At 44.0% G+C, this 15,098-nt stretch overlaps 1 protein-coding gene across 1 annotated transcript in view; it reads right to left on the reverse strand.

The window, feature by feature from the left end:
- Positions 1 to 15,098, reverse strand: part of ELL2 (elongation factor for RNA polymerase II 2) — a 62,084-nt gene that overhangs the window by 13,534 nt on the left and 33,452 nt on the right. The window contains exons 3-7 of the mRNA XM_069751995.1: positions 9,637 to 9,758; positions 6,755 to 6,918; positions 5,714 to 5,973; positions 1,707 to 1,831; positions 1,169 to 1,247 (exon numbers count right to left, since the gene is read on the reverse strand). Of these exons, the coding sequence (XP_069608096.1) occupies positions 1,169 to 1,247; positions 1,707 to 1,831; positions 5,714 to 5,973; positions 6,755 to 6,918; positions 9,637 to 9,758 (750 nt within the window). The remainder of the gene's footprint in view (positions 1 to 1,168; positions 1,248 to 1,706; positions 1,832 to 5,713; positions 5,974 to 6,754; positions 6,919 to 9,636; positions 9,759 to 15,098) is intronic.

Below are 15,098 nucleotides of genomic sequence, written 5' to 3' on the forward strand. Positions count from 1 at the left end.
AACTTTATTATTCCCTCAATATGGCCATGCGAGGGCTGGCTTTTTTTTTTTTTTTTGCGGCACGAGCTGTACTTTTGAACGACAACATTGGTTTAACCATATGCTTTTTTTTGGTTTTGATTTTTTAATGGTGTTCACTAAATGCTAAAAACAAAGAACCTTGACAAGTTTGGTATCTATCCAAGTGGTGAAAAAAAAATCCAAAGTTTGTATAAAAAAAAAAAAAAATCTTTTTCAAGTCTGGTAGGATTTGTATTGTTCAGGGTCTTAATTTTTCTCTGTGCCGATATGACATTTTAATTGATATTTTTGAGTAGATATGATGTTTTTGATAGCCTGTTATTCAAAAAAAAAAAACAGCAATTTTGGAATTTTGATTTCTTTCTCATTACGTAGTTTACTGTGATTGGATTAATAATTGTTATATTGTGATAGATCAGGAGATTCTGAACACCGCAATATCAAATGTGTATTTTTTTATTGTTTTATTTTAAATGGGGCAAAAGGGTGGAGCGACTTGAACTTTTATATTTTTAAACACTAACTTTTTACTTGCCTCACAAGTCTCCTTGGGAGACTTGAAGCTGTGATCTTCTATTTCTTGTACAAAAATCTTCTATAAACGTTGACCCATGGCGGCGGTGGTGGTTTTCTGCAGTCCCCTGGATGTCAAGCCAACCCATCGGCACCCCACAGTCATGTGACAGGGGTGTCAATGGGCCGGGTTTGTGATATGCTTATTCTGCGATCATGTTAAATGCCACTGTCAATCTGATAGCAGCATTTAACAAGTTAACAGCAGCAGGTGGATTACTAATAGCATATCAAATCAGCCGTCATGTGCTGGCAAAGATGTGGGCTCAGCGCTGGAGCCAGCATCAAAGGGGAATACACAACCTACAACATACCTAGAAGTCATAGGTTGTGAAGCTGTTAAAATTGCAGCCAGGCGGTTACCGAAAGCATGAATATCAGGTGGAGATTAACCTGTAACTTCCCATAAGTCATCTGTTTTTTGTCATAGGGGAGCATGGAGCGGTTATAATCACTATACTGTGAGTGTGGTTGTAATCACTTGGCACACGCTGCAGAGACTATGTGCCATCACGTTTGGTCACATGAAGAAATCATTTACACAAGCAGACATTTCCATAGACATATACAATACCTGGGCAGGAGATGTAGATGCAGCACTTAAAGGCGGAGAGTCTGATTGACTGGAGCTGGTAGCATTCTGATTAAGCTTTCTGTTAAAAACGAAACCACACGAGATTAGAACATGACAAAATATCAGTAACCAACCTTAATATGGTTGACTAATGTACAAATCTATAGAGAATGTGCTCTGAGGTCTGAAAAAGTGCCAACATATGAAGGTTGCTTTTCTGTAACTCGGGACAGATACCATATACAACTAGCAATAGCCGCTCAAGCAAAAGTAAAATAAAGGAGGACAAAGCTACAATACAAGACACATGTGCTACTACAAGTACAGCAATGACAGGCACAACAGTAGGAGAAGCAGCCTCACAAGGCTAGACCGGAGCTCCCACCAGCCTAACTCATGGCCATAACCCCTTTTACTGCTAGAACAAGAACTAGTGACATCAAGAATGCGGACTTACTAGCTAGATGGGAATTTACTAACTAAATGAGAATAACTGCACAAGTCTCAGTCTGTCAACAATTTCACAACAGGCACGTACCTGGAAAGGACTTTGTCTAATAACTGTTTGTCAAGCTCCGAGTAACCAGGCCAATCTCGCTGGATTTCCTTGTAAACATAGTCTTTAAGAGTATATGAATTGTCCTTGGAGTTCAAATTGGCAACCTAGTGAGGAAAGAAAAGAATAAGGCTTTCACATTAGCTGAAAGGCACAACTGTTCATAGATGAAATTTTGCTTAAATAATTTTTGGTGACAAACAGGACAATACAGCCATTAGCTGGAGTTCAATTTTGTCTACTGAAGCCAATCCTTAAGTCAGAATTCAAAGCAAGTTACATAACCAAAAAGGTCATAATCATGTATTTTTTTGTTTAATTTAAGATGCAAGGATACAATCTCAGCTACAGATCGCTTAGCCAAGACCCACATATACCTTGAAATTAGGGCACTACACATTGCCAACTTATTGGCACCCTGCAGCTATAAAATCAGATGCATCTCTTCCCCAAATGTGTTCATGTGTTTCTATTAATACACATCATACTATACTTAGTCCATCACTTACTACTACTCCACAAGACCCGGAGCGCTCCACAACCGGGCATGAAAGTTCCGAGCACATATTGGATTACTCCACAACACAGCCTTCTATAGTCTTCAGCTGGTCCAGGTCCTTTAAAAGGCCATGCTAAATAAGCCAAAGCCCACAGTGCAACAGTATAGCCCTTCAGCATGCATCTATTAATCCTCAATACAACCAATATTAAGAATCATTTCTAACAATACGACATTTTATTTTGGAATGCAATGTCATGAATGTTCTGTCTGAACTGGAGCAATAGACTGTGGGAAATGATGCTGCAAAGCTGAATGCATAGCTGCACGTCCTACACAAGTAGCAGCCACACATCAATTGCAAAGCAGTGTGGGGGTAGAGCAAGAAATACTGGATTTAAGATATATTCCTTTCAAGATTCACTTGAGGTTTTACTCTTGAAAGTGTATCCTTGCAGGGCACGTCACTAAACTGGGTGCACAAGTGTGCGTAAGGTATCAATATATGGCAGCATCTAGAAATAGGTGAAGGTGGTTATACTGGAGGTCCCTCTTGGAGCCCACAACCTTCTACAATATATCCTAGAGCTTCATACTGGATGTAGAGACCATAGGGTTACAGATGTTTGCTCTTCTAGGCACTGAGAGCCACATAAGACGGCCTTCTTTCTCAGTACTGCGGGTGTTTGGCTCACTGGCAGGGAAGAGTACAGGGTTGCACTGTTTCAGAGGTTGCAGAGCACAAAGACTCAGTCTGTGCCATTTAACCCACTACTGAGATTACAGTTAGACTACAAGAGGGCACAAACAGCATGGGGGTTTGCATATGGAATCCAAAGGGAAAAAATAGAAAGCATTCCATGCCTTCAAAATGTTTGCATTAAAATGCAAAGTTCTGGAAAATGAAATGTATACAGGGGACGATGTAGTGCTAAGCAGAAATTCCCAAACATCCAGCTAGTGCAGCGCCCAATAAGGGTGTGCATGCATTCTGTAACAAACCCTCAGCTCCCTGCAGCTAAATATAGAGGCCAGTATGCCAGTGCGGATGATGAGCTAGCACTGTATGCCTGCTGACAGCTGAAATGTAATGTAACAAAGAACTCACTTTCCCCTTGTGTAAGGCCTCTTTCACACTTCAGTCTTTTGGCGTCAGTCACTACCGACATAGTGACGGATTGACGGATCCGTCACAATTGTTGCGAAAACGGTTCTAACGGATCCGTTTTTTTGACGGATCCGTTACTTGGGGGTTGTCTGGGAGAAGTATCTACTTTTTGGAGCATGCGCAATTGAAAAAACGGATTGGGGCGACGGATCCGCCGAAAAAACGGTTGCGGCGGATCCGTCGCCCATAGGCGCCCATTCTATGGAATGGCGGACGCGACGGATACGTCGCGATCCGCCATTTCGGCGTTGACAAAAAACGTTCCAATGTCCGTCTATTTTCAGAAAACGTCCGCCAAATGTCGACGGATCCGTCGCATGGCGGATGGAACGGACGACCATCCGTCACAATCCGTCACTAATGCAAGGCTATGGGAAAATAACGGATCCGTCAAAAAAAATGACGGATCCGTTATTTGAGGAAAATGGCGGTTTTAGACTGACGCCAAATAACTGAAGTGTGAAAGAGGCCTTAGGGGTTGCAGAATTAACCCTTATGGAGGGAACTTTCTATACCATCTCGGGGTAGCAAAGTCAAACCGTCAATATGCTTAAAATATGATAAATACTTCATTTTATCCAAAGAGAAAGGCGCTGCACTATTATTGTAGTCAAAACTACCTTATAGTGCAAGTGTGGACAGTGACAGCTCAACTACAGTGACATTGTGGGACAGATGGACCTACTGTAATCTGTCAGACAATCCATCTGCACAGAAGTCATGGGGGTGCAGTAACTGGAAGCCATGAGGCTACTGTGGACAGAACCCAATTAACAGAGCGTGTACATAGAAGAGCTCAAAAATTACACGTAGGTGACTACATTAGGGAACATTTACTGTTTATTGTCCTCGTTTCTTGCTTTTTTGCTTAGCTCCACCACGAAAGAGCTGTGATCGGAGACTACACTTTCGCCTGTGCCTGCAGGGAGTCTGAGACACACCCCCTTGTCTCACATTGGTAGAGGCTGCTGCATTCTCCTGCCCCCTGCAGATCTCTCCCCACAGATTGGCTGATGTATATAAACACAAGCCAATCACACTCAGCAGGAAGTCTGAGTATGGTGAAATGATGGTCTCACCAGCAGATTACGAAGCGACCCATAAGCGGAGTAGAGAACTGCCACATTTACTGAAGCTGGGCTCACTACATGATCTGCGCCTGAAAACCGCCACCAATGTCTGCACAGGTTCATACAGGTGAGCAGTGCTGGTGATGTGCACATAATTAGGAATAGTTGTGTGCATAGACTGACATTGTTCTCAGCAGCATGTGTCCGGTTTATACAAGGCATTTGCTGCCAAGAACAATTATTTTTATGCAGGCTTAAAGAAGCACTCGAACTAAATCTGTCTAAATGTGTTGTGTAAGTACAATACTCATTGATTGCAATCTTCCCCAGTTTCCAACGCCGCTCTAGTCCACTTATTACTCGTGACCGAAATTCCAACTTGCCACATCACACCGGGGTTGGGTTTGTGCGAGAGGCGAGTCACTTTTACGGGGCACGTCTATGAAGTGTCAGAACGAGACCACAGACATGCATTGTAGAAGTGACTTCCGGCTCATACAAACCCCAGTGTGAACCGGGAAGTCCGATATTCAGTCAGGAGATAAGAGCACAGCAGCTGGGAACCAGGGAAGACTGCCATCGGAAGGTGGTTTATTGCACTTGCATTACACAACACCTCTAGACAGTTTATCAGCGCTTCTTTAAAGATCATTTCACAAAGCGTTTTGATCGTTAGTCAGGCGATCAGCAGCTTGTTTACACTGCATGATTATCAGGAAACCTGCTTCCCTAGGAACGCTCATTCAGGATACTTGTGTAAATGAGCTGTAAGGGAAGAAGAGTCTTGGTAAAGTCTCATTCAGAAGGCCTTTGTTTCACACACAAGATCTACCCAAGCTTTAATGGATAGAACCTGTGACTATTACGGTTGCACAGGAGTGGTCGACACCCAGACATGACAGATTTGGATCATAGTAATGTATCAATGTCGCCAAAGTAAAACAAGTGGCCTGACAAGTGGTCAGGAGTGGCCAAGTCCTTCAGACATCAGAACATTTACTGAGCTTAGACTGTACAAATCGCTACAAGCAGATAATCTGCCATCCGTGCAATATGTCCAATGAACATTAATGAAAAGTATAAGGATCACAAAAGTCCTGAAACCCCAGAAGATGGAGAAGAACAATGAGAAGGCAATTTAAAAAAAAAGTAATCCACAAAAATGGAAAAGATGTAAAAATTGCACTTATCTAAAAGCATGTGTGAAAGGCACAGTCTAAATGTATGTCTATTTTGCGTGAACTATTCTTACCTGTGGCAGGATAACACCAAGAGAGTTCTTGTCTTTTTGATTAACACCATCTTTATGTAAACGAGCAAGTATCTCTGGTTTTTTATATGGCTTCAGTGCCAGAAGATGAATCACCCTCTCCCTGTACGGCCGCTGTGCAATACTGTTGCCGATATTTGTCTTTCGAATGGTGTTTGCTGGATTAATTGGCGTGGACCTTTTCCGTTCTGGTGCTGTATCTAAAATACTATTTGCTGGTTTACGAATCTGGACCCTCTTCCCTATAAGATCAGCAAAAAAACAAATACAAGTTAAAAAAAAATATATATATAAAAAAAAAAAAAAGTCCAGAAGTTGCCAAATTCCATCACCAGCATATTTCTATACTCCAGCTGTGTTCAGTGATCACATGGCCCCTGCACACGTGCGCGGCCCGCACATCTTACAACACTGGCACAATTAGGTTTGTCAAAGTTAAATAGTTTCTTTCTTTTGGACGCTGGCATTCATTGCCAGGACTTGTGCAGGAAGAAGGGCACGGCAGGAGCACTTAAGGTTACTATGTGTCACGGGCATATTTCCAGTATAAAATGAAAGCTTCCCATTCAGATCCTATATTTTATTTATGCAATTTTTACAGGAAATGCCTGTAGATGACCAATTGAAAATAGGAGAAAAAAAAAGGACTAAATATGCCCAAAAGACTAGGTTTTTAACTAAATCCCCCCTCCAATTTTTTTTTTGCAAGATGAGGGTTGGGTAGCTTAATTTAACAATTGACCCTTTTGTTATTCAGAAGTCACTAGTGGGGGCATTTGAGGTTTTCTTTAATCTCCCCTTCTAAAAACACATGAATGTAAAGAACATTCAGGAGGCGGGAGATGGCCGACAGCTAAGGAAGGCTTGGCCATCAGTGATCACATGCGCGCAGCCAGTTCTACATGGGATACATTAACGTTATTTATGGATTATTGGGCAACAGTATTGTGGCTACTAGCCTCATTTATTGTGTAACCAGCAGAAATTGTGCATAAAGACCAAAAACCTTTAACCAATACATACCTAAAAACGGGCCGCCAGGTTTTATAACCTTTGTACTACGGCTTCGAGTTTCTTCTTCTGCTTGGGTCATGCGGTCTCTTGTAAGCTGGTAGGAGTCATTGGTGGCACACACAGTTATCTTATTTTGAATGAATCCCAGACAATTTAGTTTTGATACACCATTGCTAAAAAACAAAACAAAAAAGTATTGGTCAATGGGAGAAATGGAAACCGGTAAAGAAAATCACTAATCACATTACAGTTGCTACAGACACATACGCAGATGATTAGTTTAATAAGTGGAGGACACTAACATTTGTCCACATCTCTACAGGCTGCTGCACCACAGACCAATGCTGTGCCAATAACCAGTCTTATTTTGAGTTGTGACTCTGCTTATAGTTGCAAAAATATAAAAATGAGGACGATACATTTAGTATATAATGAGCGCAAGATATTTAGGAGAATTTTTTTATTTAGGAAAAATATACTGTATATACTCGAGTATAAGCCGAGATTTTCAGCCCAAATTTTTGGGCTGAAAGTGCCCCTCTCGGCTTATACTCGAGTCAAGGTGGGTGGCAGGGTCGGTGGGTGATGGGGTGAGGGCGTTGAGGCATACTTACCTGCTTCCAGTGATCATGACGCTCCCTGCCTGTGCCACGGTCTTCGGTGCTGCAGCTCTTCCACTGTTCAGCGGTCACGTGGGACCGCTCATTAGAGAAATGAATAAGCGGCTCCACCTCCCATAGGGGTGGAGCCGCCTATTCATTTCTCTAATCAGCGGTGCCGGTGACCGCTGATAGAGGAAGAAGCTGCGGCACCGAAGACCAGCTGTACGGGGGAAGGAGCCGGATGCCGGGAGACGGTAAGTATCGCATATTCACCTGTCCCCGTTCCAGCCGCCGGGCACCGCTCCATCTTCCCGGCATCTCTGCGCTCTGACTGTGCAGGTCAGAGGGCGCAATGACGCATAAAGTGTGCGCGTCGCTCTCTGCCTGATCACTCAGAGCGGAGAGACGCCGGGACCGGACGCTGGGAGCTGCAAGCAAGAAAGGTGAGTGTGGCTTTTTTTTGTTATTGCAGCAGCAGCAATGGCACAGATATATGTGGAGCATCTATGGGGAAATATGAACGGTGCAGAGCACTATATGGGGCACAGCTATGGGGCAATAATGAACGGTGCAGAGCACTATATGGCACAGCTATGGGACATTAATGAACGGTGCAGAGCACTATATGGCACAGCTATGGGACATTAATGAACTGTGCAGAGCACTATATGGCACAGCTATGGGGAAATATGAACGGTGCAGAGCACTATATGGCACAGCTATGGGGCAAGAATGATCTATTTTTATTTTTGAAATTCACCGGTAAATGCTGCATTTCCACCCTAGGTTTATACTCGAGTCAATAAGTTTTCCCAGTTTTTTGTGGCAAAATTAGGGGGGGGTCGGCTTATACTCGGGTCGGCTTATACGCGAGTATATACGGTAATAATTCAGCCCAAGTTATATGCAGGTGGCTGTTCTGCAGCTGACTGCCAGGGAAAAACAGGCAGTAAAAATATTAATCGCTGTCCATGTAATACAAGGACCACTGGATTCTGCCAAAAATAGACCAGATCTCACAGGAAACGCTGTCCCGTCTCCTGGCAGTCCTGAGTGGTGGCTTCCCTCTAATGGTCAGGGCTGTAACTAATAAATGCAGGAGAAGCAATCACACAAGGGTACGGAAAATTAAAGTAGGCCAAAAGGTTTTGTTTTTTTTTTTTACTCAAAATGGAAAGTCTATTGCCATTAGAGACCTGGTCTTAGTTGGGGGCCCTGCTCAAGATTTTGCTGTGGGGCTCATAAGATTCACGTTAAGCCACTAGCAGCAGTTGTTGTCATGAGTCAAACCCTCTTAAATGACCCAATGTTGAAATGTTTTTGTGACATTTAAAAAAAAAAAAAAAAAAAAACCTGACCATTTTGTTCTGATGGCTTAAGGTACCTTCACACATAACGATATCGTTAACGATATTGTTGCTTTTTGTGACGTAGCAACGATATCGTTAATGAAATCGTTATGTGTGACAGCGACCAACGATCAGGCCCCTGCTGGGAGATCGTTGGTCGCTGAATAAAGTCCAGAACTTTATTTCGTCGCTGGCTCTCCTGCTGACATCGCTGGATCGGCGTGTGTGACACCGATCCAGCGATGTCTTCACTGGTAACCAGGGTAAACATTGGGTTACTAAGCGCAGGGCCGCGCTTAGTAACCCGATGTTTACCCTGGTTACCAGCGTAAAAGTAAAAAAAAACAAACAAACACTACATACTTACCTACCGCTGTCTGTCCCCGGCGCTGTGCTCTGCACTCCTCCTGCACTGGCTGTGGGCGTCGGTCAGCCGGAAAGCAGAGCGGTGACGTCACCGCTCTGCTTTCCAGCCGCTGTGCTCACAGCCAGTACAGGAGGAGTGCAGAGAAGCAGAGCGCCGGGGACAGACAGCGGTAGGTATGTAGTGTTTGGTTTACTAAGCGGCCCTGCGCTTAGTAACCCGATGTTTACCCTGGTTACCGGCATCGTTGGTCGCTGGAGAGCTGTCTGTGTGACAGCTCTCCAGCGACGCTGCAGCGATCCGGATCGTTGTCGGTATCGCTGCAGCGTCGCTTAATGTGAAGGGGCCTTTACCTTTCAATTTTGCCCAGCCACCCCCATCAAAGAAGTTTACTGTGCCAAACTCTTCATTAAAGCCCATTTAAAAACACAAGGACAATGCCAATATAAACCAAAGGAACAGCAATAAATAAAGAAAAACTGCAAACACCCAAACATTTCTTTACCAACATGACTGACTATATAGCGCTAATTCGGTCCATAGAATAGATTAATATTGGCTGTAGGTTTGGCTTACCTTGACACCGTTTGCTGGATACAATCAAAGCTGCCTTGGGGGTTATCTTTTCCTACATTTGATAGATAGAAGTTAAAGTTGTGCATTTCATTGTGGCAGTCTGACTTTGGAATCTTGATATTCTAGAAACAGAAAGGAGAAAGTGTTTAATGTCCAGAAATAACCAGTACAATACCAGCTTGGAAAGGCAGTATAGTGATGAAATGCTTCTTTATTTGATTCACTTATATAGCGCCATTAATTCCACAGCTCTTTACAGACAATGTCCCCATTGGGGTTCACAATCTAAATTCCCTTTTAATGTCTGGAGTGTGGGAGGAAACCCAGGCAAATACGGAACATACAAACTCCTTGCATGACCCCATAACACCAGAAAAATGTGTTTGATCTATGCAAACAATTATGTGGTGAATATAGTAAACTCATTACTAGTTTGTAATTTATCTGGAGGAATTGTGTGCGGCCATAAGAAGAATGGCTAAGTACGGTAAGTCTGACAGATCAGTAATTCTTAAGGCCTGGTCACATTATGTTTCAGGTTTACATTTAGCATGTACGCAGCAAAGGGATCCCATGCTACATTCAAAAATGTCTTTCTGGCTTCAATCAAGTCCTTATACATAGATTGTATTATTTCAGCCTTCAGAGTCCAGTAAAAAATTACATTAAACCTTTTTTAATAGGGAAGTTTGTGAAGAAAGCCACTATCCAACCAAAACGTTCAATACTTTTTCGTGTTTGTTATATGTATGCCATAATATCCCATGGATGATGGCTGCTCTAACTGCTGAATCCGTCCACACTGACTCTTGGCATTTGTGTGCATGTCATGATCTTTTCATATTCCTTAAAGGGAACCTGTCAGCAGGATTGTGCACTGTAACCTACAGACACCGTCAGGCCGCACCGTTATACTGATTACAATGATACCTTGGTGAAATCAGTCTTGTGGCTGTTTAGTTTGTATGTGCAGCTTTGACCTGACCCTAAATTTACATAATTATATTGGAAAAACCTTCTGAAGGCAGGCGCCAGCTGTGACCAGCGCTGGGGCACCTTCTTGGAGGCTTTATTTCTTTTTTTTAAAGAACTTAAATAAAACTACACATGTCCCTATGTACCCAATGTTAAAGATCGGTACGCAGGATGCATGCAGAAGTAGGCGGAGCTAAGGAAAGAAGTCCGCAGTGCCACGCTGCGGACTCGGATGCTAATGTGAACTTGGCCTTACTGAGCACAATCTTGCAGACTGGTTCCCTTTCGGGTATGTGCACATGATCAGTGGGTACAGGTGAAATTTATTTTATGGAAGCTCACGTCTCCACAAGATGAATAGACATGCTCTGGTCTGGTAACGCCATGTTTGTCTCCACGGGTGTGCCGCGGGAGTCCTTGGATGCATAGTGGGCACAGGGTTTCTTGAAATCCCATGCACTATGCAGTAACAGCTGGCCGCTGCCCAAATACGCAGCGTTCAACCCACAGCGTTTACTGATCATGCGCACCTACCCTTAAAGTAAAGCCTGTCACATTGGGTGTGGGATACCACTGAGCAGTCAGCCTCCATTTAACATGCATGAGTTTGTTTTTTTATGTATATGCTAGAAAGGATATAAAAAAAATATAAAAACAAGCGTGCTGTGGGCAGGACCTTAGAAGATCTAAAAAAAAAGTTTTTTTTTTTAAAAATGTACGTTTCAGCTCACCCTGTCATGATGTAAAATCCAGTTTAATGAGCCATGTGGTGCACAGAATGAAGGAAGATATAGAAGAGATTTATCCAGCCTCGTCCCGCGGTTTAATAAAGAACCCATGGACTACAGCTTGTAACCGTACACATTTATGTTTTACATGTTTGTATTTAAAGGGAACCTGTCACCCCGTTTTTTGAGATATAAATACTGTTAAATAGGGCCTGCGCTGTGCGTTACTATAGTGTATGTAGTGTACCCTGATTCCCCATGTATGCTGAGAAATACATTACCAAAGTCGCCGTTTTCGCCTGTCAATCAGGCTGGTCTGGTCAGGTGGGCGTGTTCACAGCGCTCCTTTCTTCCCCAGCTTTCCGTTGGTGGCGTAGTGGTGTGCGCATGTCCAAGGTCCGAATTCCCATGCAAACTCGGCTTTGGGAAAATGGCCGCCGTGATCTCTTGTGCGCACGCGCGGCATCCCGCGGCCATTTTCCTGAAGCCCCGTGCAGCAGAGCACTCCAACTGCGCACACGCGGCCCCAGGAAGATGGCCGCCCCCACCGATGAAAGGGATGACAGCGCAGATCGCGCGCTGTTTCTTCACGTGGGCGCAGGGAATTCGGACCTTGGACATGCGCACACCACTACGCCACCAACGGAAAGCTGGGGAAGAAAGGAGCGCTGTGAACACGCCCACCTGACCAGACCAGCCTGATTGACAGGCGAAAACGGCGACTTTGGTAATGTATTTCTCAGCATACATGGGGAATCAGGGTACACTACATACACTATAGTAACGCACAGCGCAGGCCCTATTTAACAGTATTTATATCTCAAAAAACGGGGTGACAGGTTCCCTTTAAGGAATCTAATAAAAGCTATTTTATTGAACATTGGGATGATTGCGGAAAACCTATTGTGCATCCTTAGCAGATCTAGTTAATTACAGACAATGAAGCCAAGATTTCAGTCTGCTTGCTACACCCTTCACCGTCTTTCCACCTGGAACCTTCCGTACACTACTGTACAGCTCGGTATAATCTCTGAACTGCAGGCACCCCCCATCACAGTCTAAGGACCCAATGCTCTGGCATCAAGCTAATAAAAATTAACAGGGCGAGTCATGATTTATTATAAGGTATACTGTATTTAGAAAAGAAAAAAAAAGGGCAGAGGTGTAAAAGTGCCAGAAGCCCGGCAATCTGTCAGTGATGAAAGTCTACAGGTAAATGATCAGTTGACATTCTTACACAAGCTCCAGCATTGGTCAATATCACCTAGGCAAAGATTAACTTCCAAACATAAGGTAGCTGAACCAGCTGGACAGGTTCAGGACGACATGACGGCTGGAAATACCAGCTGTGGTTTTGCCCAGCACAACATATGTAAGGTGACATGTCTAACAGTCTGGAGAGTTACCACTCAAAGAGACAACATAAAATGACTGTCTAAACCAAGCCCAGGTATTCTGTACATGACAGCGGGGCAGTTCAGTGCCCTTCCCACCTCTCTGCCGCTTGTACTGACAGCTGTGTCCTGGCAGGAGCCAAGGAAGAGCAGAGAATCAAGGCACACGGTGAACGTCTGCGCCCATCATGGGTGCGCGGAGCATCTGTGCATGATTAGTTTATCAACTGCCCTTATTCTTTTAACTCCATATGTAAAAAAGATTAACACAGGAATAGAGTGGAAAACTGTATTTAGCATGAGGCATCAAGCAACGAGTTAGGAAGATAGTGACATGTATGCATTTGTATTTAAATAGCTCTAATTATTTGCTCCAATTACTTTGGAAGGTTTTTAACAAGACCAACTGATTTGCCCCCCACTGGGAATCTGGCTGCAGCGACATTCCCAGATAATCTCCACAAGCCTCAACCCTTCTGCAAGGAAAAAGGAAGGGGGAGTGGAGGTGCTTAGTCTGGAAAGCTTAAATGGAAAAAAAAAAAGAAAATCTAGAAAGCAAAGTCACAATGTTTTACAGGAAATAAAGCCACATTTCACAGTATTGATAGGCAGGACCTGCTGTGGCTGCCTTCCAAGGCAATCATGAAAAATGCACTAACAGTTATCAGTCTGGCAACCACACCAAGCCTTTCCAAGAAAAGGAGTGCGTCACAGAAAGCAAATAGTGTTTGTTTTTTTTCTTTTTTAATTAGAAACTTGCAAAGCATGGCTATTCAGGCATAACACCCCATTATAAAGGACATGCTGGGGTTGTGTGGCCAACGCACTGTTCCATGTCTGGAAATATGATGTGGCACTACAGCAAACGCTGCACATTTCACCCTCAATGCCACCAGCTGTCACAGATTTCATCCAGACTAAAGCAATAGTGGCCTGGCGATAGGTGTTGGCACAAGTGCCCGATGTTTCCAGCTTTAGACTACTGCCTAGCTTTCCTCTGCTAATGCTACATGGACTTTCAGAGCCACTTTTCATTCCAGCAATGATTCTTGTCCCTGTTGTGCTTGGAGATTTTTGGCGATTAATGGCACATCTTGTGGCTACAGACTACATCTACACTGCAATTCCATGATATCACTGACCAATGTCCAATCTATAGAGATCACAGGAGGCTGTGTCTGCTAATGCAGAGAAGCCCTCTCTTAGGCTTCTTTCACACTTCCGTCGTTACGGGGCCGTCGGAAAGTGACGGCGCGACGTACCGTCAGACGCGGTGAAAATTCGGCACAACGTGGGCAGCGGATGCAGTTTTTCAACACATCCGCTGCCCTTTGTAAAGTCCCAGGGAGGAGGGGGCGGAGTTCTGGCCACGCATGCGCGGTAGGAAATCCTGGATCCGACGTACAAAAAAAACATTCCTATGAACGTTTTTTCGATACGACAGTCCGCCAAGACACGACGCATCCAGTGCACGACGGATGCGATGTACGGCCATACGTCGCGATCTGTCGGCAACACAAGTCTATGGGCAAAAACGCATCCTGCGGGCCCATTTGCAGGATGCGTTTTTTCCCCAAAACGACGCACTGCGACGGAGGCCAAATGATGCAAGTGTGAAAGTAGCCTAAGGCTAGCTTCACATTTGCATCTGTGTGCAGCGTATCATCCACAACCGCATGCCAACGCAGCGTTTATCCACATCATCTTACGAATGACGGCAAAAATAAACAATGCGTGTGCATGTTTTGCCTGCGTTTTTTATGCACATGCGTTCGATATTTCCAGGAGGGCCTGTCTCAATCGGTTCCTGGACATGTGCAGTCTGAAGTACGCAAGCGTTCCCATAGACAGTAATGCGATTTTTTTATCACTCATCCGCCTGCGCATATTTGAAAAAAATTTTACGCTTTCAAAAATGCAACATGTTGCGTTCACCAGACCACCGCACAACGACGCATGCGTAAGCAAACGCAGGCGAACACATGCAAACACATGTACCTGCATCCACAATGTAAAAGATATGAAAACATGACATGTGGATGTATGCGTCAGAAATACTGTGGACAACTGCAAATGTGAAACCGGCCTAAGTGCTGCAAAACCAGGCGCAACTCATGGGAAAAAGTGTCACCTTTTCTGGAGGCACGCAGGCCATTTTAATTTTTGATTGGAAACAGTTGCTGGACTCTTCTGGATGGAATCGCAAACTCACACTGTCGACTCCACCAGGCAGAGGCAGAAAGGACAGTTTGCTTCCATTTTGCAATAAAACCCCATGGACACATGCAGTGTGTGTAATATGTTAGGCACCATCTTATCTCATGCACTGAACAGGAATGTACAGGATGTGCAAAAGGTCTAAGGA

The sequence above is a fragment of the Ranitomeya imitator genome, chromosome 1 (assembly GCF_032444005.1).
Source record: "Ranitomeya imitator isolate aRanImi1 chromosome 1, aRanImi1.pri, whole genome shotgun sequence".
Taxonomy (NCBI): domain Eukaryota; kingdom Metazoa; phylum Chordata; class Amphibia; order Anura; family Dendrobatidae; genus Ranitomeya; species Ranitomeya imitator.